Source organism: Bubalus bubalis, chromosome 3 (assembly GCF_019923935.1).
Source record: "Bubalus bubalis isolate 160015118507 breed Murrah chromosome 3, NDDB_SH_1, whole genome shotgun sequence".
In the NCBI taxonomy this organism is placed as follows: domain Eukaryota; kingdom Metazoa; phylum Chordata; class Mammalia; order Artiodactyla; family Bovidae; genus Bubalus; species Bubalus bubalis.
This window is the reverse complement of record NC_059159.1, coordinates 50,429,756-50,453,527: the sequence shown is the minus strand read 5'-3', so window position 1 is coordinate 50,453,527 and position 23,772 is coordinate 50,429,756. Positions and strand designations below refer to the sequence as shown.

The 23,772-nt window shown below is 40.5% G+C and overlaps 1 protein-coding gene across 1 annotated transcript in view; it reads left to right on the top strand.

Moving 5' to 3' along the window:
- USP32 (ubiquitin specific peptidase 32) overlaps nt 1–22,167 on the top strand; it is a 206,848-nt gene extending 184,681 nt beyond the window's left edge. Inside the window, exons 26-34 of the mRNA XM_006065464.4 lie at nt 71–282; nt 4,880–5,064; nt 6,250–6,336; nt 7,421–7,541; nt 13,229–13,420; nt 16,071–16,359; nt 17,779–18,203; nt 18,648–18,740; nt 19,990–22,167. Of these exons, the coding sequence (XP_006065526.2) occupies nt 71–282; nt 4,880–5,064; nt 6,250–6,336; nt 7,421–7,541; nt 13,229–13,420; nt 16,071–16,359; nt 17,779–18,203; nt 18,648–18,740; nt 19,990–20,163 (1,778 nt within the window). The 3' untranslated portion in view covers nt 20,164–22,167. The remainder of the gene's footprint in view (nt 1–70; nt 283–4,879; nt 5,065–6,249; nt 6,337–7,420; nt 7,542–13,228; nt 13,421–16,070; nt 16,360–17,778; nt 18,204–18,647; nt 18,741–19,989) is intronic.
- Nucleotides 22,168–23,772: the final 1,605 nt, after the last annotated feature.

The following is a 23,772-nucleotide window of genomic DNA, read 5'->3' as shown; positions in this document are numbered from 1 at the left end:
TGTTTGAGAAAAGAGCAAAAGATAAAGGTACCACAAACATATGATGCTGTGCTTACCTTTGAATTTGTAGATTTCTCCTCCTCCCCATCTACAAACGGAATGTTCACCCTGACCGCCAACGGTGACCTGCCTCGACCAATATTCATTCCCAATGGAATGCCAAACACTGTTGTGCCATGTGGAACTGAGAAAAACTTCACAAATGGAATGGTGAATGGTCATATGCCATCTCTTCCTGACAGTTCCTTTACAGGCTACATCATTGCAGTCCACCGGAAAATGGTTAGTTCAATGTTAGGCAAATTACTGCTGGTCTTGCCAGTGCTGTTTATGAAACAGCAGTTTCTGCCTTGGCAACATCTTCAGTGTGTGCACTTTCAGTGTGTTGTGTATGCTGTTCTAAGTGGTTACAGCCAGGATCTAGTATCACATCTGATGGCCTACATAGGAAATGATACTCCTCACTCACATTAAGCAGCAACAAGACAGCTGGTGCATCAGAATACTGCTGTCTCTAGAAAGTTTGTGACTCCTATATGTTCATGTCAGCGTGTACATCTTCGTTACCATATAAGTGTGGCTGCCTTAGATAAGCTTTTGTTTGTTTTGGAGGGAGAAACAAGAAGATTGCTAGGCAAGACAAGTTGTTTCCTAGGACTGCTGTAGCAAATTGGCACAAACTTAGTGGCTTAAAACAATAGAAATTAATTCTTTGACAGTTCTGAAGACCAGAAGTCTGAAATCAAGGCATCAACATGGTTGTGCCCCTCTACAGGTTTTAGGAGAGAATCCTTCTTGCCTCTTCCAACTTGTAAATACCTGAAAATAAACTTTACAAAAAATATACAAGGTACCTATGTAGAAAACAATAAAATATTATTGCTAGAAATTAAAGAAGACTCAATTTGAAGGAATAGACTATGTCCATGGGATGACAACCCACTCAAATAGTCTTGCCTGGAGAATCCCATGGACAGAGGAGCCTGGAGGGCTACAGTCCATAGGGTCACAAAGAGTTGGACATGACTGAAGCATCAGAGCATGCACTCATGGATTAGAAGACTCGATATTTCAAAAATAACAATTCTCCACAAACAGATCTATAGATTCAATGCACAGTCCTAATAAAAATGCAAACTCTGTATGTTATGTGTGTATGTGTATAACTTCATAAGCTGATTCTAATATATGGAAGCACAAAGCACTAAAATAACCAAAGCAGTCTTAAAGAACAAAGAATGAGGAATTGAGCTATCAGATATCATGATTTTATTAATGCTTCCCTGGTGGCTCAGACGGTAAAGCGTCTGTCTGCAATTCGGGAGACCCAGGTTCAATCCCTGGGTTGGGAAGATCACCTGGAGAAGGAAATGGCACCCCACTCCAGTACTCATGCCTGGAGAATCCCACGGACGGAGGAGCCTGGTAGGCTACAGTCCATGGGGTCGCAAAGAGTGATTTTATTAAGCAATGATATTTGAGACATTGTGATACTCGTATGAGAAAAGGCAAATAGACCAATGAAATAAAATAGCCCCCAAACAGGTTCACACATGTATGGGCACTTGATTTATAACAAAGATGGCATTACAGAGCTGTAAAAGACAACTCACTTGGTAAATGGTGCTGGGATAATGGGGTATCCATATGAAATTTGACATACCTAGATCTCACCACATAAAAATCAGTTGCAGGTGGACTGTAGAGTTAAATATGAAGGCAAAACAAAGGTGAATATGTTCATGACCTTGGTTTAGGGGGAAAACTTCTTCAGTAGGGCACAGAAAGCACTAAATATAAGAGGAAAGATTGTTAAATTGGACATCATTAAAACTAAGAACTTCAGTTTCATTAGAAGACATCACTAAAAGAATTAAAGGCAAGCCGTGGAGTAGAAGATGTTTGTAACTCATATTACCAACAAGAGCTCTCATACACTGCTGATGAGTGCACATTAATACAGCTAATTGGAAAACTAAGTTTTCTAACTGAAGATAAATAATTCCACCATTCTATTTTGTGTTTTTAAAAATGTCCATTAGTAGTAGAAAGGGTAAGGCAGTTGAGTCATAGTCATAGAATATTATGCAGCATTGAAAATGAATGAATTTATACTTATTCCCAACATAAAAGAATCTCATAAAAATAATGCAGGAAAGAAGTCAGAAACAAAAAGAAATGAAATAATATATTTATAAATAAAACGTTAAACACAGGGAAGATGAAATTTACTGTTTATTATGCATAGCGTATAAAACAAAGAAAAGCAAAGATATAATTACCAGAATTCAGAAAAACTGTTACCTCTAGGAGGAAGCTCAAGGAAAGCTTTGGAGTGCTGACTGAATTGCTTCTTGACCTGATTGGTGATTACACAGCTAATTACTTTGTGATAATTCTTTGAAATGTACATTTTCCCTTTGAATTAGTAACTCCCAAGTTAAAGTGATTTTTCTGACCATGTAGATGATGGTCTGTGGATCATTTTCCAGACAGGGTTGTTTGAGTAAACATCCTAGAGAATTAAGGGATATATTTGTGTCTTAGAATTTTGTTTAAGTGCAACTCAAATCTTGTTTAAGCACAGTCCCATCAGCTAAGATCATTGGAGTGATTCGTGCATTTCCCCATGTCTTTAAACAAAGCATTATCAGATTAAATACTAAGAACTCGGATGTATTTTTAAAAAATCTTTCTTACAAAACAGCTCCCTTCATCTATCATGCATGTTATATAAAGTGGTTGGTAAGTGCTTAAAGCATTATATACAGCGTTTTTTGTAATTATTGGACCATAAAGTGTGCTCTACATTTTTACCTTTTAACCAGTTCCCTGTTTCCAGTTTACTTCATAATCTAATAGCTGCTTTGGGGAGTGCCTAAAATCGATGTGAGAGTTGGACTGTGAAGAAAGCTGAGTGCTGAAGAATTGATGCTTTTGAACTGTGGTGTTGGAGAAGACTCTTGAGAGTCCCTTGGACTGCAAGGAGATCCAACCAGTCCATCCTAAAGGAGACCAGTCCTGAATGTTTATTGGAAGGACTGATGCTGAAGCTGAAACTCCAATACTTTGGCCACCTCATGCGAAGAGTTGACTCATTGGAAAAGACCCTGATGCTGGGAGGGATTGAGGGCAGGAGAAGGGGACGACAGAGGATGAGATGGCTGGATGGCAGCACGGACTCGATGGACATGAGTCTGAGTGAACTCCGGGAGTTGGTGATGGACAGGGAGGCCTGGCGGGCTGCGATTCATGGGGTCGCAAAGAGTCGGACATGACTGATCGACTGAACTGAAAATCGATTTTACCATCTATCCCAAGCCAACTCCCTTTCTTTTTATGTGAAAGGCAATGCCATCCTTCCATGTTAAAGGCTCAAGGCTAGAGATACTCTTAGATTTTTTCCCCCTTTTCTTCTGAAACTCTAGTATATCATGCCTTTTAATTTCTTCTTTCAAAATACTACTTGAATTTACCATTTTCCTTCATTTTCGTTGCCACCTTCTTCTTTCAGACGCTTTGATCTCATGATTGAATTACTTTGAAAATAGTTTGTCTTCTACTCCCTTCTACCAGAAAGAAAAAGAAGAGGAATAAGGCAAGGTAACATAAGCAAGAATATCAGAGAATAAAGGGAGAAATAATAGTGTTGTGTTGACACAACTACTAAAGGGAAGTCAACTTCAAAAGAGGAAAGAAAGAAGTGGCTACATGGACTAGAGACATCGAAAAGAATGAAAAGTGAAGAGTTTGGCCAAGTAACCAAGTAAAGAAATAGGGCAAGAATTTAGCACAGTTAGGTCAAGTGAGATTTTTCAGATTAAAGAAGCTGTTAGGATAGAACCAAAGAAAGATTCCTGTACAGTAAAGCTGGGAGCATTATCCCATGAAGAACTGAGCAGGTATGGGAGGTATAGGCCACAGGGCCCTGGAAGAAGTTACCTCCAAGAGGAAGAAAATCATATGAGTTTAGAAAAGAAATAACACTGAGAAGGGTAGAGGAAAGAGATAGTTGCTTAAATCTGATATATTTAGTAACATAAGTCATCTACTGAGAGTTGGAGTGGAAGAAAGGTATAAGTTTAAGGAGAGAAAAACTGATCAAAGTTTTTTGATTTTTAAAAAATAGTTCTTCTGAACTATGTCTCCTTTCTATAGGTCTGATAATAATATAACCACCAATACATGAAATGGGGTCTTAAAATCATGTATTTAGATAATAATCTTAAGTGAATAACAGCAAAATAAAATACTTGGGGATCTGAAATAAGAGTCTTCCACTTAGAAACTAGTGAGTTTATAAGTTGTTGGCTTAGCTTCTCTACTACATAAAGTTCAAATTTAAAGAATTAAATGTCCAAGTGCTCAGCAGATTTTTTTTTAATACTGTAACTAACTCCCAGCAGCTTTTCTATTATACTAAACTTTTGTTTTAAGTCACCATTTCCAGGCTAATTCTGTGCAGTATCTCGCATGTTAAGAAGTGATAAAAATCTCCTTTAACATACTCAGAGCAAACATCTCAAAAGTTTACCTTTTATTCCATCATATAATTAAAATATGATTTAAAAATTTTTATATATGATTCATTGTGTGTGAGAAATGTTTATCAGAGAAAACTGTGTAACTTGAAAATATTAAATGCTGAAAACCCAAGTTTGATAGAGGGCAACTCTGAAATTGGCACCCCTTCAGTGTCTCCACTTTGAATAACCATTCTCTTCACATTTTAATAAAAGATAGTTCTGTAAATAAAGAGAAGTGTGATAGTGACTGATTTGAAAATGGTAGTGATGCTTGTTCGGGGCAGTCCTAGAAGAAAAAAGAGAGGAATCAGAGGCCTCTTCTCAGCTCACTCTTCTCTTGTTTGTACTTATAGATGAGGACAGAACTGTATTTCCTGTCATCTCAGAAGAATCGCCCCAGCCTTTTTGGAATGCCTCTGATTGTTCCATGTACTGTGCATACCCGGAAGAAAGACCTGTATGATGCGGTTTGGATTCAAGTGTCACGATTAGCCAGCCCACTCCCACCTCAGGAAGCTAGTAATCATGCTCAGGATTGGTGAGTCTCTGGGCATCTTCCTAGATGTACAGTTTCCAAATGTAGAAAAAGGAGAATTTATGTTAATTCTGGGTGATTTATAGGACTCACTACAATTCAACCATTTGTTTTGGTTTTCTGAGTAGGAGAGACACTACACTTTACTTTCATCACCTAGACATTCCAGAGTCCTGTAATCCTTATAATCTCTGATCTCTTACCTAAATCTCTCTGGCAAATATTGTAAGTAAAGAAATTTTTTAGAAGAGAATTGTTGTATAGTTCTCTGCCGGAGTGTTACCTGGCTGTTTTATCTCTTTATCTTTCTTTGCATTCCTTACTTACTGTTGACCTGGTTATCACTGACATGATACTGGACAACATGGGCTATCCATAATCATTCAGTCAACGAGTTAGACAGAAAGATGGGAACTGCTGTGACAGGCATAATACTCATCTTGCGCTTACAATGGGTGCCATTACAACCATGAGTCCTTATCATAGTTTCATTACCTTTAGCAGTCATGTGATAGCCACTACAAATTGCCGAATGATCCATAAAGTATATTGCTCTTATGTTATATTCTTTGTGTTGCTTCTTATTGGGGCAAGGATGAATAGTTTTTTGTTGTTTTTTTTTTTTAAAGTCGGAGAACTCATAAAGCTATCTTGCAGTTAAAACATTATTCTAAATATGTTATATAGCTTATAGCTTTAGATAGTTAGGGCAAGGAAAAAGGGATGTCTGTCATGTACCACATCAGGGATTCTGATTAAAGAAACTTCTAAATATATAGTCAGTCAACTCCTCTAAAACCGTTGTGACCTTTTACTCTCCTGTGTTGTATCTGTGTTCTTGTCATAGAAGGAGTCTGGTTTAATGTGAATTAAATCTTCTGATAGAATTAGGGCCGAAAGATAACTAGCATTTGATCTCATGATTAGCTTATTTTATGAAATTTCCGTGGACCACATGGACTGTGTCAGAGGCATCTGGCAGTCTGCTGTGTGTCCCCTCTACAAGCAGGGAGCCCTGAGCACAGCTGTGCAGGGCTGAAGTGAACGGGTTAGGATAACCAACATGGAGCTGTCAGTGTGAGCATACTGCTCTAACAGATGCCCCTTTTTAGGGTTACTTCAGAGAAGATGAAAGAGACTCCAGGTAAGAAATGTTTCTTACACTCTTTGATTTATGTTCTGTTTCAGTGATGACAGTATGGGTTATCAGTATCCATTCACTCTACGAGTTGTGCAGAAAGATGGGAACTCCTGTGCTTGGTGCCCATGGTACAGGTAAAGTCACCTTCTGCAAAAGAAAAATGTTAGAATTGCAGCTTCAGATATTATACCTTTTTCATAAGCTTTCCAGTTTTTAGATGTAATAAGTAGTAATGGGAAGCTTGAAATAAACTTAGGAGTTCTTCATTCATCTCTTCCCTGTGAGGTCTATAGCTAAGTTTTGCTCTTGAGACTTAGATGATTTTGTTAACTCGACAATCCTCATCAGATTTGATGATCAACATTTTTTATGTTGATAAACATTTAAATGTTTATGATCAACATTTATTATTCTAGACCTTCTGCTCCTTAGTTATAAATCAGTTTAGCAGTTCTGAGTTCAGTAAAACATATTCTATTTACTAGACCTTACTGGAAGTCTATTTTTGGTTTTAAGAAAAGTTATAGAGATTGATTAGTCATTAGTGTTCCAGCTTGGAAAATGCCTGAGTACTGAAGTCAGCTATCAGAGCACTGTAGTAGCCTTCACAAACTTGAGACGTGTAGGCAGTGAAGCCATGGCCTTTGTCATGGTTCCTACCCACTCATAAAATTTTATATGTATTTAATGTGCCATTTGACAAACAAGGAAATAGGCATTGTTATGCCCCATAAGTTGTCCTAACTTCAAGCATTAAGTAACTAAATTTAGAATTTCATGAGAGGTAAATTATCTCAAATATCCACTTCCCTTATCATTTATTTGCCATGAAGTTTCACATATTCATGTGGATTAACAATTGGTTATCAAATGCCTTGAAAAACTAAAGATTTGAGAAGTGTTAAGTGTGATTCACTGAACTACTAATAATTACTAATACATATTCATGCATTTATCAGTCTGAAGTTAGAAGCCCATGACGAATTGTGATGCCAAGAAGGAAAGTAGAGAAGTAGAAAAAGAATATTTTATGTTTTGGCCATGACTTGCAGGATCTTAGTTCCCCAGCCAGAGATGGAACCCCTGGGACATGTTAGTGTAAGCACCAAGTCCTAATCACTGGACCACCAGGGAATTCCCAGGGAGAATAATTTTGATAAAGAAAATTTGGACTCATTAATTATTCTTTCCTCAGTAGATTGTTTTTCCCCCCTTTAGATTTTGCAGAGGCTGCAAAATTGATTGTGGGGAAGACAGGGCTTTCATTGGAAATGCCTGTATTGCTGTGGATTGGGACCCCACAGCCCTTCACCTCCGCTATCAAACATCACAGGAAAGGGTAAGTACTCCAAGTCACCATAAGATGGCAGTTTTTATATGTAAATAAAAATATATACATTTTTATATGTAAAATATATGTAAAATTTCCCCCAGCTTAACTGTATCATGCCGTTTCTATTTTCAGACAGTTTAAATAATAACCAGACAAATATTCATTGATATTCTCTGTGGCACTTAGATATATTAGCATGATTATGTGGTTTCAGTTTTCCCACTTGTAGAGATAATTGTGGGGCTTCACAGATGGCACTAGTGGTAAAGAATCCGCCTGCCCGTGCAGGAGACACAAGGGACTCTGGTCCGATTCTGGGGTCAGGAAGATCCCCTGGAGTGGGAAATGGCAACCGACTCCTGTATTCTTGCCTGGAAAAATTCCATGGACAAAGGATCCTCATGGGCTACAGTTTATGGTGTCAAAAAGAGTTGGACACGACTGAGCATTCCCCCCCCACCCCCACACACACACACACACTAACAAAACACGAGTTAATTGTATTGTTGTTGTTGTTCAGTCACTCAGTCATGTCCAACTCTTTGCGACCCCATGGACTGCAGCATGCCAGGCTTCCCTGTCCTTCACAATCTTCCCAAGCTTGCTCAAACTCATGTCCGTTGAGTCAGTGAGGCCATCCAACCATCTCATCCTCTGTCCTCCCCTTCTCCTCCTGCCTTCAATTTTTCCCAGCATCAGGGTGTTTTCTAATGAGTCAGCTCTTTGCCTCACGTGGCCAAAATACTGGAGCTTCAGCTTCAGCATTAGTCCTTCCAATGAATATTCAGAACTGATTTCCTTTAGGATTGACTGGTTGGATCTCCTTGCAGTCCAAGGGACTCTCAAGAGTCTTCTCCAACACCACAGTTCAAAAGCATCAACTCTTCGGTGCTCAGCCTTCTTATAGTCCCAACTCTCACATCCATACATGACTACTGGAAAAACCATAGCTTTGACTAGATGGACCTTTGTTGGCAAAGTAAGGTCTCTGCTTTTATATGCTGTCTACTTTTGTCATAGCTTTTCCAAGTAGCAAGCGTCTTTTAATTTCATGGCTGCAGTCACTGTCTGCAGTGATTTTGGAGCCCAAGAAAATAAAGAAAATGTTAAAAGTAAGTAAATCTTGAAACCAAAGTTTGGGCATAAGTAAGAAGATATATTCTCTGGCCAGGGCATGTCAAGCATGCCAATCTCTCTGCCTGTTTATTAATTATTATTGAAGTTTCAGCATTTGGTAACCACTATTACTTAGCTCAAATGCATTCCAGGGCTGTAGCTGCCACCTTTAATAGACATAGTGGTCAGAAAAATTAGAGAAAGGATTGACTGTTTCAAAATGGGGCACCTAAGAGTACATCTCCTTGCCTGTTCTTCACACTTAGCATTCCTCTACTGCCACTCTCAGGCCAGAGCAGTTCTTCAATTTTGAAAATAAAACTTCCAAGAGAATACTAACTCCACTAACTGCATATGCAAAAATATTTGAAGGGAAGATTGACTAGATGGCTTGTGTTTAGAGATAGGAAGAATCCGATGGAGAAGTAAAAGCAACAGAATCAAAGGCAATGTTTTAGTCACATGAAGAAATGTAGTGGATTTTGCATTTATATGACTCTTGATGGAAATTTCCTTCACTGTTTCTTAATACATTCCCTTTAGATAAGGTAGCAATGAAAATTAAATTTTCTCTTTCTTTTTTTTTGAAGTATAGTTGACTTACAGTGTAGTGTTCTGGTGTACAGCAAAGTGATTGACTTATACATATATACATTCTTTCCCATTATGGTTTATAATCAGGGTACTGACTACAGTGCCCTGTGCTATGCAGTAGGACCTTGTCATTTATCCATTCTATATAAAATAGTTGGCATCTGCTAACCAACCAGTCCATTCTAAGGGAGATCAGTCCTGGGTGTTCTTTGGAAGGAATGATTCTAAAGCTGAAACTCCAGTACTTTGGCCACCTCATGCGAAGAATTGACTCATTGGAAAAAACTCTGATGCTGGGAGGGATTGGGGGCAGGAGGAGAAGGGGACCACAGAGGATGAGATGGCTGGATGGCATCACCGACTCGATGGACGTGAGTTTGAGTGAACTCCGGGAGTTGGTGATGGACAGGGAGGCCTGGCGTGCTGCAGTTCATGGGGTCGCAAAGAGTTGGACACGACTGAGCTACTGAACTGAACTGATTCTCAAACCACCATTCAACCTTTCCCCACCCCCTTGGCAACCACAGTCTGTTCCCTATGGACTTTTCTGTCTTTCTGTGCTGTTGAGGAGTGGGGGAACTCCCGATTCCAGACCAGATTCCCTGTTTGGAACCCTAACTATGTCCCCACACACCCTCAGGCTCTCACTAACCAAGAATTCTTTATGGATAGTTGCCAAATGAAAGGAAGCTGCAGAGAAATTGATGTTTTGGCAGATTTTGCTCATTGGAGCAAGATTAATTCAGTAACCTCCACCACACTTCCTTTGAAGAGGGAAAATTTTAGCAACTGAAAGATTCTTAAATCTTTGTTAGCGCAGAATCTGACAGGACATTACTGTGACAAGATAACTCCTGTCAAAGATGAAAAACTATTTGGCTGTAAATCTCCTTCCCTTTTTAAGAAGCCCAGTGTGCAATCTGAAAAACTCTAGAGGACATCCTACTTACAGGAAGAAGGACCTGTGTGACCTGTTAAATCTCACCCCACTTCCATTTTCAGTGATGCTTTTAGGGTACCATGGAAACCAAGCTGCTGTTGAGATATCCTTCCTTTCTGGGGAATGGGGCCACATGACTAATATCTTCCTACATGTGGATTCTGCATGTGCTTGGAGAGTCACGTAGACAAAAGAGATATCTTGGTTCAAAATTGAGATTATTCATGTGGCCTTGTAAAATATATGTTTTATGTTTTTTATTCTAGTAATTTCCCTTTTAAGAGTTTATCCTAGGGAAATACTCTGATTTGCTGACAAATTTCATCATAGCATTTGTTAGAGTAGTTAAAAAAAACCTGAAGCAACTTGTATTTTTCTCACATTAGAGGAGTGGTTAAATAAAGCATGGTATAGTGATTGGATAAAATACTGTGCAATCACTGAAAATGAGGATTACCAGAAGTTTTTACACCAACATATATGGAAAGATGCTAATAATATCATGTGAAGTTTTTTATAAAGTAAGATATAAAATTGCATATCCTGAAAAATATATAAAAAGGGCTGAAGAAAATCTGCCAATATTTTGACAGTTTGCCTTTATAAGGTTTCCTGCCTTTTAACATTTTTCACTGCTTTCCAAAATTTCTACATGAATGTTTTATTTGATAAGGGGGGGGAAAAAATAGGCAATTGCTCTTATTCTTTTAATTTTTTCCCTGTTTGAACCTCATATTCATTAATAGAAAATTAAACTAGGTAACTTCTTAGATCTTCTCTTTTTCTAATAGTCTTATAATGTATGAAAGCTATTACTTCATTACTTTATGTTTTGGACTAAGGATGAGCTTTCAGGCAACTTAGAGAAAAATAAAGGAAGAGGGTGCCAATAAATAATTTAGACTATTTGAATAATTATAGAGAATCTGGAGCTAGATCCCAAGGGGAAATTTTATTAATAAAAATTACTGTCATCTGCAGATATGTTTTTTCATCCATTTTCTCATTCCTTCCTGTCTCTATCCAGCTGTCTAGCCTGTGTGTTGTATAGAAAATATAGTCAGTAAAAGTCAACATTCTTTACCTGCTTACTGTAATTTGTGGTTGGCCATAAAGCATCCCTGGTAGAGATAATATAGATAATGTTTAACTGGCTGTGAGAAAAGAGACAGTACTATATTTGACCTACCTCTTTTTCTTTTTTCCCCTAAACTTTAAACTTTTTATTTTGTATTGAGATATAGTCAATTAAGAGTGTTGTGGTAGTCTCGGGTGAACAGCGAAGGGACTCAGTCATACATATACATACATCCATTCTCCCCCAAACCCTCCTCCCATCCAGGCTGGCCTGTAACATTGAGTGGAATTCCCTGTGCTATACAATAGGTCCTTGTTGGTTATCCATTTTAAATATATCAGTGTGTACATGACCTTCCGGACATACCTCTTTTTCTACTCTGATTCTAACCACCATGATACAGCATGTTTCTTTTTGAAGCATGTCAGTGTTCCCTGGGGAAAGTGTCAGAAGTCAGTGACTCACGGTCAATCCAGATTTCCCTTTCTGAAAGGGTTTTCCTTGAAATTCCCCGTTTTCAAATAAATTCTTTAGAAATGATTGGTGATGCAGTGCTAAACTCTTCATTGCATGATCAACCCCAACCTTGATAGTTTATACAAACATTTGACAGCCTCTGACTCAGCCATCTCATGCAGGGACAAAGTCACACCTGAAAGCTGTTCTAAACTGAGAGCTCAGGAAGGAAAGCTGGAGGGAAATTGCCTTAGGCAAAGAGAACCATTTCACCTCTGGAAGGGAGGAGTAACAAGTAGGGTGAAGGGACCTGAGTATGACCTTTGCCAAAAAGAGACATTCATTGTTGTGCTTGTCCGGGCTCCACCCTGGGATGTGATCCCTGTGTGTGGTCTCACGGTTGTTCATAGTCATGCAATGTGTGCCTCACCCGCTGTGGTTCCTAATTGCTTTCTAAGTGGCAGCCAAGAATGGCAGAGGGAAAATTTCTTTCTGTTGCATCCTAGGCCCCTCAGTGTCTCCTTCCTCCTGATCCCACGCCACCTCCTTCCTCATGTTGGCCTCTTCCTTGCTTCAATAGCACCACAGAGGTGTGGGCAGGTCTTAGGAAAATCAGGTTGTTTTGAGTCTGCTATTCCTTTTGTTAACCATGTCATATAAAAAGGCACCAAGAGGCAAGAGACAGGTAATGATACACATGCTGTTTTTTTTATATTCATAATTTTGTTGATTTATTTATTTTGGCTATGCTGTGTCTTCATTGCTATTCAGGCTTTTCTCTAGTTGCGGTGCTCGGGCTTATGGCGGAGGCTTCTCTTGTTGCAGAGCACAGGAGTTAGGGCGTGAGGGCTTCAGTAGTCACAGCTCCCAGGGTTTTGAGCACAGGCTCAATAGTTGTGGCGCATGGGCTTATTTGCTCTTCAGCATACACATGGTGTTTTGTTAACTCTGTGTTATGACTTGGCATCAACATGCAAATGATTGTGGCTCTGGGTTTTAACGCCCTGGTGACTGTCCTCTCAAGGTGAGTTTTTCTGTACCCTTTCTTATTTAATCCAGATCTGGCCTCTGTGTTCCAGCGATATTATTTCTCCTAGCCTCTGTAGAGCCTACAGCATACTAATAATGTCCCCTGTCCCTGTTAAAAAAATAAATGTCCTAACCTCAACACCCTTGACTTGAAAGCCAGCCTGCATATAAGCTGTTTTCGGATTTCAAAATTGTAAAATAAACAGGCAATTCCTTGTTGGTTTTGTTTTTGTCATTTAGTAGCATGCAGAAATTTTTCCCAAAAAGTTATGGTCACTTAAGTAGAAATTTGATCAAAGATGTTATTGATGTGATATCTGGGAATAAATGTGCAAATGCTCTATTTACTCAGACTCTGGTTTGGTTGTATTTTAAAGTAAAGTAAATGAGATTGAGTCACCAAGAGGATGATGCAGAGCAGGTGACCATTCTAAACTCCCTCCTACCCCTTCTCCCGTTCCTCATTTCCTCCACCTGCAGGTTGTAGATGAGCACGAGAGTGTGGAACAGAGTCGGCGTGCACAAGCTGAGCCCATCAACCTGGACAGCTGTCTCCGAGCTTTCACCAGCGAGGAGGAGCTGGGGGAGAACGAGATGTACTACTGCTCCAAGTGTAAGACCCACTGCTTGGCAACCAAGAAGCTAGATCTCTGGAGGCTTCCCCCGATCCTGGTATGTTACAACCCCACCTCTGAGAGAGTAGCAGTCTAGCTTGAAGGAAAGAGGCTGTGAACAAATAAGAATTTTTGAGAATAATCTTTCTTGCCACAGTGTTTAAAATGCTTTTGCTGGGAATTCCCTGGCAGTCCTGTGTTTTGGACTCGGCAGTTTCATTGGCAATTCAGTCCCTGGTCAGGGAACTAAGATCCCACAAGCCACGCAGTTCAACCAACTATTTACATACATAAAACACTTTTGCTGGTGTACGCAGACCTGAATTGTCCTACAGACATTTACTAGTTTTGTATCCTAAAGAGGGTACAGCCTCCAAGGGAAGAGAAGTCATATGGACCAGTAACTGCAGTTGAGTGAGACATGTGAGAAGTGCCCCAAGTGGTAAAGCCTGGTGAAGTTGAACTTCAGGAGAAGGTGAAAGCACTTCTAGCTCTAGGGAGAGAGGAAGCTTGAGGCTTGCGCTTTACAGACTATAGAAGAGCAGAGGAGCCTGAGCCTCCGGTCCCGCTGTGCTTGGTCACATAGGCGCAGACACCGCTGAATTAAATGTGTGTGCACCAAATACATGGGGGCTAATATGTTCTTTCTGATTTGATGCACTCTGCCTTCTCCATCCATGGATTAGAGACTCTCCTGTTGATTGTCAAGAGTTGGAGTGTCAGTTCTTCCTATTCATTTAAGAAAGCTTTTTTCCATAAGGGAGGAAATCATATTGATAACCAGACCTTGTGTCTATTTTTTTATTCATATCTTCTTCCTACCACTCTGTGAGACTGAATGTAGACAAGAACAACTCCCCAGGGAAGGAAGCACAAGAAGTTACTAACAGGGATTGGCTAGCTCCAGGGATAGCTTCCCTGGTAGCTCAGCTGGTAAAGAATCCACCTGAAAATGCAGGAGACCCCAGTTCAATTCCTGGGTCAGGAAGATCCCTGGAGAAGGGATAGGCTACCCACTTAAATATTCATGGATTTCCCTGGTGGATCAGCTGGTAAAGAATCCGCCTGCAATTCTGGAGACCTGGGTTTGATCCCTGGGTTGGGAAGATCCCCTGGAGGAGGGCATGGCAACCCACTCCACTATTCTTGCCTGGAGAATCCCCGTGGACAGAGAGGAGCCTGGCAGGCTACAGTCCATGGGGTCACAAAGAGTTGGAGACAACTGAGCGACTAAGCACAGCACAGGGATGGGAAGCTGAGCATAGGGACAGGCTTGAGAACAAGTAGGTGGGAAGGGGTAAGGTATATTTTTTTTGATTGAGGTATGGAGTTAACATGGAGTTAAATTCATAGATTTAAAATATCTAGTTTGATGAATTTTGACAATTACTTATACTCATATGACCATCACATAAAACATATCACGTATCATGAAGTATCAGCATTTATAAAACTGTGTTTTTGAGACAGGAGACTCAGGTTCAATCCCTGAGTTGGGAACATCCCCTGAAGAAGGAAATGGAAACCCACTCCAGTATTCTTGCCTAGGAAATCCCACAGACAGAGGAATCACTCTGGCAGGCTCCAGTTCAGTCCATGGAATCACAAAGAGTCAGACATGACTTAGCAACTGAACACAAAGAATAATGAGGAGTAAATGTTATGTTGATAGCTCGATGGGCTTTTGTTACATACACATACCAGTGTGGCCCTTAGAGAGGGATTCTCTGTAAATAGTAAATAGTTAAGCATTTAGGGTAGAGGTAGCCACCCAAATATCTGTGCCCACAGTCAGTTCAGTTCAGTCACTCAGTCATGTCTGACTTTTTGTGACCCCATGGACTGCAGAACGCCAGGCTTCCCTGTCCATCACCAACTCCCGGAGCTTACGCAAACTCATGTCCATTGAGTCGGTGTTGCCATCCAACTATCTCATCCTCTGTTGTCCCCTTCTCCCGCCCTCAATCTTTCCCAGCATCAGGGTCTTTTCCAATGAGTCAGGTCTTCACATCAGGGGGCCAAAGTATTGGAGTTTCAGCTTCAGCATCAATCCTTCCAATGAATATTCAGAACTGATTTCCTTTAGGATGGACTGGTTGGATCTCCTTGCAGTCCAAGGAACTCTCAAGAGTATGCTCACGATAGGGAGCATAATAACACTGTGTTTAAGCCTGAAGAAATTCATTGCTTTTGAAAAGAAAGAGAGAAGCCAGAAAGGAGAAGAAAGATTCTTATGCTCTTCAGGACAGTGAAACCCCCTGATCTCAGCCAACAGAAATGTTAAGAAAGGAGAGGCCTCCTGTTGGAGGCTGGGTAACTTTCATCTGTTAAAAACGCCTCCACTTTTCTTCAAATGATTCAGTCTATAGTATTCTAGCCTCGTGTATTTGTGAATGGATGATATTGGAGAGAGGTAAAGGTCAGTGTGAGTCACAAGCCCAGAGGACATGGAAGAAGAGGCTCCTTTGATGTTGAAGACATTTAGGAGAGAGTTTGGATGTACACCGATTATGAAATTAGGGGGATGACCGTTTTAGCCACATAGCTAAAGGGCAGTGGCCTCTTAACTAGGTTACATAAGAACATATATTCTTTGGTGGGGGGAAAGACATATTTTTGGAACATATACATATGTTTTAGACTTTTTTTTAGTGTGTAATTTGTGTCTTCAGAACACGTTAATACAACTGTTTTCTCTTCTTCTCCAGATTATTCATCTCAAAAGATTTCAGTTTGTAAATGGTCGATGGATAAAATCACAGAAAATTGTTAAATTTCCTCGTGAAAGTTTTGACCCTAGTGCTTTTCTGGTGCCGAGGGACCCAGCTCTCTGTCAGCGTAAACCACTCACACCCCAAGGGGATGACCTCTCTGAGCCCAGGATCCTGACAGGAGAGGTGAAGAAAGCAGATGCTCAGAACTCCGCTGGGGAAGATGTCGTGCTCCTGAGTAAGAGCCCGTCCTCACTGAGTGCCAACATCGTCAGTAGTCCTAAAGGTGAGGAACCCAAAGCTCACTCCAGAGGGGGCCCTTCCTGGGCCCTCTAGGCTGCATGTTTCCCTCCGTCTTCCACTCTAGAGCAACAGCTTGGTTGTACCAGGATCCTTCTGGACTCAGACCTATCTACATTTGAGCTGTGTGAGTTTTAGCAAGAGAACAGCCTCACTAAATCTCTTTTCTCATTCATAAAAAGAAGAAAATACTCAGTTCACAGAGTGAGAAATCGATACATCAAGAATCCAGCACTATAGAGACTCCCTGGTGGCCCAGGGGTTAAGAGTCCGCTTGCAGCGCAAGGGCCCAGGGTTCAGTGCCTGGTGGGGGAACTAAGCTCCCACCTGCTGCAGGACGACTAAGCCCAAGCACCTCCACTGCTGAGCCCGGGCACTGCAAGGAAGGTCCCTCATGCCGTAACCAGGACCCAGTGCAGCCAAATAAATAAATAGTATTAATAAAATGGAGAGTAAAGCACTTGACATAGCGCCTGGCATTTGGTGATTATGAATGATAGTTGTCATCCTTGTTTGCTTATATCAGAGGTTCTCAAAGTAAAATTTGGGGAAACCCCTAGAGGGTGCCTGAGACCCTTTCTGAAGATCAGAGCTGTTTTCATAAAAATACTAAGTATTTGGGAATTCCCTGGCAGTCTGGTAGTTAGGACTCAGCGCTTTCACTGCTGTAGCCCCAAGTTCAGTCCCTGGTAAGGAAACTGAAGATGCCACAAGCCATATGGTACAGCCAAAAAAAAAACCAAAAGCTAAATATTTGCCTTTCCACTCTCATTCTCTCACAGGTTGACTTAGAGCCAACATATATGTGATATTGTCCATGAAATATATGTCTTGTGTTTCTCAAATTCCTCAGTTTTAACTTCTAATATGGTAAATAAATACATGGTAAATATTGATAAATGAAACTCACAAAAACAAAAGTTCTCAAGATTCTCAGCAATTTTTGAGGGTATATAAGGGAGTCAGGAGCTGTTTGAGACCTGCTCCTTTGCAGGATTGTTGTGAGAGGTAGAGATAGTAAAGTTTCCGATGTCACGCCTTGCAGGAGTAAGTGCTTGATAATTTGTGGTCATATTTTTTAATCTAAAGAAGAATGCATATTTGTCAAACCCCTTCATCTAATACTATTTTGAATTGAATCTGCCCTAAATCATCTTTCTGCTCTTTTTCTAAGTCCATACTTAACTGTACTGCACATTTTCAGGATACTGCTGCCTTGAGAGGGTTGGCATTGAGGAAGACAAGAATGTAACTTATCGGCCACATAATAGGAGTAAAGCCTAGCCAGTCAGGATGCCCCTGGCTTTACCTTTTTGTGTACGCTTGTGCAGTTGACTGCAGAGTTAGCTTTTGGTGGCTGGTTTAACTTGTGACATTTGGATTTATCTTTTATTCCCTTTCACAGGTTCACCATCTACATCAAGAAAAAGTGGTACCAGCTGTCCCTCCAGCAAAAACAGCAGCCCTAACAGCAGCCCTAGGACTTTAGGGAGAAGTAAAGGGAGGCTCCGCCTACCCCAAATCGGCAGCAAAAACAAATTGTCAAGTAGTAAGGAGAACTTGGATGCCAGCAAAGAGAACGGGGCTGGGCACGTTTGTGACCTGTCTGATGCCTTGAGCCGAGGGCACGTGCTAGGGGGCAGCCAGCCTGAGCTGGTCACCCCGCAGGACCACGAAGTAGCTTTGGCCAATGGATTCCTTTATGAGCACGAGGCATGTGGCAATGGCTACAGCAATGGTCAGCTTGAAAACCACAGTGAAGAAGACAGTACTGACGACCAAAGAGAAGATACTCATGTTAAACCTATTTATAACCTATATGCAATTTCGGTAAGTGGTTTCTTGTATGATTTTTGGAATGATCTACCTTTTCAGTGGTTGGTTTGTTCATCTTCATTCATTCATTATTTTTTCAGAGCCTGCTCATTTGCAAGGCATTGAGCTTGGTGATAGACTAAGTTAGCAGTAAATATCTTGGCCTTTTGGGTAGAATCCAAGATGCTCACAGTTTAATAAAGGGAACAGTCATGTAGTATTCTAGGTGGAGTCACAGGCTTAAGCCATTCAGAAGTGTGTGTTTCTGAGGGAGTTTTGCTTTCCAAAAATAATTACAAAAATAGAATGGTAAGATTCAAAGTTTTAAAATTTTCAGTTTTCCTTCTTGGTTTGTTTTTGGAAGAAGAAAAACACTTTTCCTTGGATTGGATCCTGGTACTTGCCCTGGCCTGAGTATTGTCAACTACTAATACACCTCCACTTTCTTCTCTCTTACAGTGCCATTCAGGAATTCTGGGCGGGGGCCATTACGTCACTTATGCCAAAAACCCAAATAGCAAGTGGTACTGTTACAATGACAGCAGCTGTAAGGTAAATGTCCCCGATCTTTTACAAAAGAAACAGAAATTCAACAGATCTAGAAGACATTTGTTGAAATAATGGATTTTCTCCAGCATTATTGTTTAGTCACTAAGTCATGTCCTACTCTTTGCAACCCCATAGACTGTAGCACACCAGACTCCTCTGTCCATGGGATTCTCCAGGCAAGAATGCTGGAGTGGGTTGCTATTTTCTTCTCCAAGGGATCTTCCTGGACCAGGGATCAAACCTGTGTCTCCTGCATTAGCAGGCAGATTCTTTACCACTGAGCTACTAGGGAAGCCCTTTCTCCTGAATAGAAAGTAGTTGTTTCTGTTAGAATCCATATATAGATGCCTTCAATATAAAGGAATAAAAGTGACATGCAGGGAATTCCCTGGAAGTCCAGTGGCTGAGACTTGTCAGACCCTGGGTTCCATCCCTGGTCAGGGAACTAAGATCCCACAAGCCACACAGCATGCCCCTTCACCCCAAAAAAGTGATATGCAGAGCAGAAAATGAAAACAGTGAAAAAATAGAAGGTATTGATTAATAAGAAAAAGTTCTTATCTTTTGAGCTATTAGAATTTAAAGAAAGTGAAGTCGCTCAGTCGTGTCCAACTCTTTGCGATCCCGTGGACTGTAGCCCGCCAGGCTCCTCTGTCCATGGGATTCTCCAGGCAAGAATACTGGAGTGGGTTGCCATTTCCTTCTCCAGGGGATCTTCCCGACCCAGGGATCAAACCCGGGTCTCTCGCATTGCAGGCAGACGCTTTACCCTCTGAGCCACCAGGGAATCCCATTAGAAGTTAATGTGTTATTTTGTTTTCTATCATTCTTTTGACTTGTCTATGGCCTGTATATTTTCCCAAAACCAAACATTGAAAATAATGGTTCTTATTTTAGGGGCAGGTATGAGAAAGCCAAAATGTTAAGCTGATTGGAAGCAATCCGTTTTAGTCATGAAAGAGGGTTGGTCCTCCCTTCCCTGGTGAGGATTTAGAGTCAGCGTGTGTGCTGTGTGCTTAGTCGCTCAGTTGTGTCTGACTCTTTGCGACTCCATGAACTGGGGCCCGCCAGGCACGTCTGTCCATGGGGATTCTCCAGGCAAGAATACTGGAGTGAGTTGCATTCCCTCCTCCAGGGGATCTTCCCCACCAGGGATTTAACCCAGATTTCCCGCATTGCAGGCAGATTATTTACTGTCTGAGCCACCAGGGAAGCCCAGCTTTTTTGTTAAAAACTTTTCTTGCTCCTCCAGGAACTTCACCCTGATGAAATTGACACCGACTCTGCCTACATTCTTTTCTATGAGCAGCAGGGGATAGACTATGCACAATTTCTGCCAAAGATCGATGGCAAAAAGATGGCAGACACAAGCAGCATGGACGAAGACTTCGAGTCTGATTACAAAAAGTACTGTGTGTTACAGTGAAGCTACCACTCTGGCTGCTAGGTAGACTGGTGATGAGGGAGATGACTCCCTGTAGCTGACATTTGGCAAAAGCATCGCTGAAAGGCAAGCTCAATGTGTACTTATTTTATCCTGTGACCCTGAAGCACAAAATTAAAAAAAAAACTCTAATTAAAATAGCAGTTAACATACCAGTAGTAATAATTTTGTTTGAAAGTGTTTCACGTAAGCTCCCTGGTAGAGAGCTTTCAGGCAGAGCCCACCATGAGCCTGTAAACAAAAGGGTTTGGCACCAGCCACCTGGGACCAAATAAGAACTAAATTGTGCTTGTCCAGACACGAACAACCCTGTAGCGAATATAGTTTACCAATAATCATAACAGAATATTACGAATCTCCTTAGAGTCAAAGTAAAACAAAAAATTGTAGTGTTGTCTGGGGACGACATGATATGCTACCTCCTTTTTCCTGAAGTTTTATTCCATTGTAGCGACTGACACGATGGAGAAAGCGAGATCATGAAGGCGTGTGAAGGATTCTTACAGCATGGACACAGATTTTTCAATTAACTTTTTAAACCATTTTCCCACTCTTTCTATATCTTCATTGCTTTTTGTTTCTGTTGTTGTGTCATTGTAGTAGAGACATATATAAGTGGTCAGTCTGAAAGGGAGGCTCTCTTAAGAGCTGCGTGCCTTCTCCCCAGGGCCTTGGTTGGGAGACCCTGTAGGAAAAAAAAAAAAAAACATCGTGGGAGATCCAGCTAAAATAGCCCTCCAGATAGAGGCAGCTTGCACTGAGGGTGCTTCAAGTGCCCTCAAAAACGTTCCCCCTGTGCTGAGGGTGGGAGGGGAGTGGCGGCCGACACGGACACCATCCTTCCATGCACTGTTGTGCGGTGTCTGAGAGGGGACAGGGCCACAAAGCTAGATGGTGTTTTGCAGTTAGTGGTTGTTTGTTCTTTGTTTCTTTGTTTTGCACTTTAAAAAAAGAATACGTGCAAATGAACTTTTCAGAACTTGTTCATATTTGATGGCTGTAAGGGCTATAAATTAACTTGATGGGGGTATTTTCCCCTATCATATTAAATTTAAAAACAAAATACATCCCAAACGTTGATAATGTATAAGTATTTTTAATGTAGTTGGGGGATTTAGGAAGTAAACTTTTTGTTTGCATCTCCATTTGCTTTTTTTTTAAACAGTACTGGTCATCAAAAGTTATGTTTCTTTGCTTACTTCATTTTATCCTCCAATAATTCAAGACTGGAACAAAAATATAAATGTTATTTATTTCAGGCAACACTTTTTTTCTGTGTTGTTTCTAAATATATATTCAAGGTAAATATTTCACTTTTTTTATTCATCTGGACCCTGGAAGTTGATTCTCATTAATTGTCAGATTCCATTACCCTTCCTTCCTCATAGATAGTAGGTACCAATGTAATTAAGCGTTTGTGCTTTGATACCTAAGGTCGATTACTAACCAATTCTCAGAGCATTTAGAAAGGTAAATGGCTGAGTTGAAAGCCTATTCAGAAGAAGACTATAATTGCAAGTAGGAAGGGTTGGCCTAAATGCTATAATATAATGAAGTCAGACAAAATGCAGACTTTAGAGTTTCATGATTTTCAGTGTATAAAATCTGTCCATTCCTAACTGGACAAGTCCCATGAAAAAGTGGAAGATTTTAAATAATTTCCTTACAGATGTTTTATTTAAGCAGGTAGCACAATCTACTAATGTTGTTTGATCTGTGTTGTTACATTGGTTGTAATTAATTTTTTTAATTCATGACTAGCAGAAAATTTATTAAATTAACTAACTACATTCACCTTGTAAATTACTGTATAAAACTTGTTGACAATGCACTGACTTTAGAAAGATGTTAATGTACATAGAGTGTAAATAAAATAGTGTTGATGTACTGAAATATGAACTGTATAAAAAAGTATTGGTAATTGTATATGGAGTGTACCTGTTTCTCTGTAACTATTATCCAAACAAATTAAATACTGTGGATGCATCTATGTGCTCTTTTTCCTCTATACAAGTAAACACAAAAATGTCAAATTCTTTAGCCTTCCTCTCTGTGACCCTGTTTTAATTCTCCTATTTGAATACCTACCTGACGTACAGAGTTGGAGGTTCCATCTCTGAGAGAATGGAAGGTGTGTTGAATGTAGAACAAGGTACTTGCAGTGACCAGATAAATTTGCTTCACATCCCTGTTAGGAAATTTTTTGGAAGACATTGAAAGTGTTTAGGAGAAGAGTAGCTTGCTCATTTGAAACTGAGAATTGAAGAAGGAGTTTTTGCAATAGTTTTCATGCAGATTAAGGAATTAAGTGAAGAAGAGATGCACTTCTTACACGATGCCTGGAGATGATCCTTAGTTTATAGAGGACACTGAGAAACCAGGGATATATCCCAGGTTGTCGTTCCAAGAGGTCTCCAGGGAGTCCATTGACAGTGTTAAGAAGAGTTGAAGATTTAGAGTTACGGAACCTTCACATTCAGTCCTGTTTATTTACCTTTAAAATCATAATACCTGCCTCTTGGGCTCATTTTTAGGAAATGAGGTATACAAATGCCTGACACAGTTTCTTGATAAGTGCTCAGTGAAGGTGAACTCCTACCCCCATGAGATTCAGTCCTATTTGACAAGCAGATTTATGTATTCGCTTATTACACTGACGCTCAAAGAATTTCATATCTCTCTGCCTACATTCTCCAAAACCCAGGAACAAAACATTAAAAATGTATAGAATGAAACATGTTGAATCAGCAGCAGTAGGAGCTTGTTTAAGGAAACAAACAGAAAAGGGATCCAAAATGAAGCACCACTTCTAAAGTTCAGTCTGTGTCTCTGGCTTTTTAAATGACCACCTTGAATATCTTCATCCTTGTATCTCAAGCATTGTTCCTGGCACACAGGAAGTCAGTTATATATAAAATAATGTTTTAATGAAAAAATAAGAATAGGGAACAACTTTGGAAAGAAACAGCATAGAAAGGTGGATGGGTGTTTGACTTCTAGTTCTGAATGGCCCTGTAAATTGAGAGTGGTCATCAGCCTCCGAGCCGCTCTGGCTAAGGCAATTCAACATGGAATCTCTCTTCCACTTGGTGGCATTGCTCACTTTGTTGTATATACCATTGAACAGGAGCAAGTGGATGCGTTGGCTTATTTTCCCTAACTGTTCTAAAGGTTAAATAAGAATTTTAATAGGCTATAGCCAGAACGTGCAGCTTAGGGAACAAAGATCCCAGCTTTCCTTGATGACGTATCACCAGGTAGGTTCCTTAGTATTGAAATCACGAGGTCAGAAATGTACCTACCTCGTGATGAGAGACCCATACAAGATGGTGCAATAAAAGGAGGCTGCCAGGCTTCCCTAGTGGTCTAATGGTTAAGAATCCACCTGCCAAGGCAAGGGACATGGGTTTGATCCCTGGTTCGGGAAGATCCCACATGCTTCAGAGCAACTAAGCCCTCGTGCCTGGAGCCCATGCTCCACAACAAGAAAAGTCACCACAATGAGAAGCCCGCACACCTTGATGAAGAATAGCCCCCGCTCACCTCAACTAGAGAAAGCCCTCAAGCTGCCACAGGGCAGCCAAAAATTAA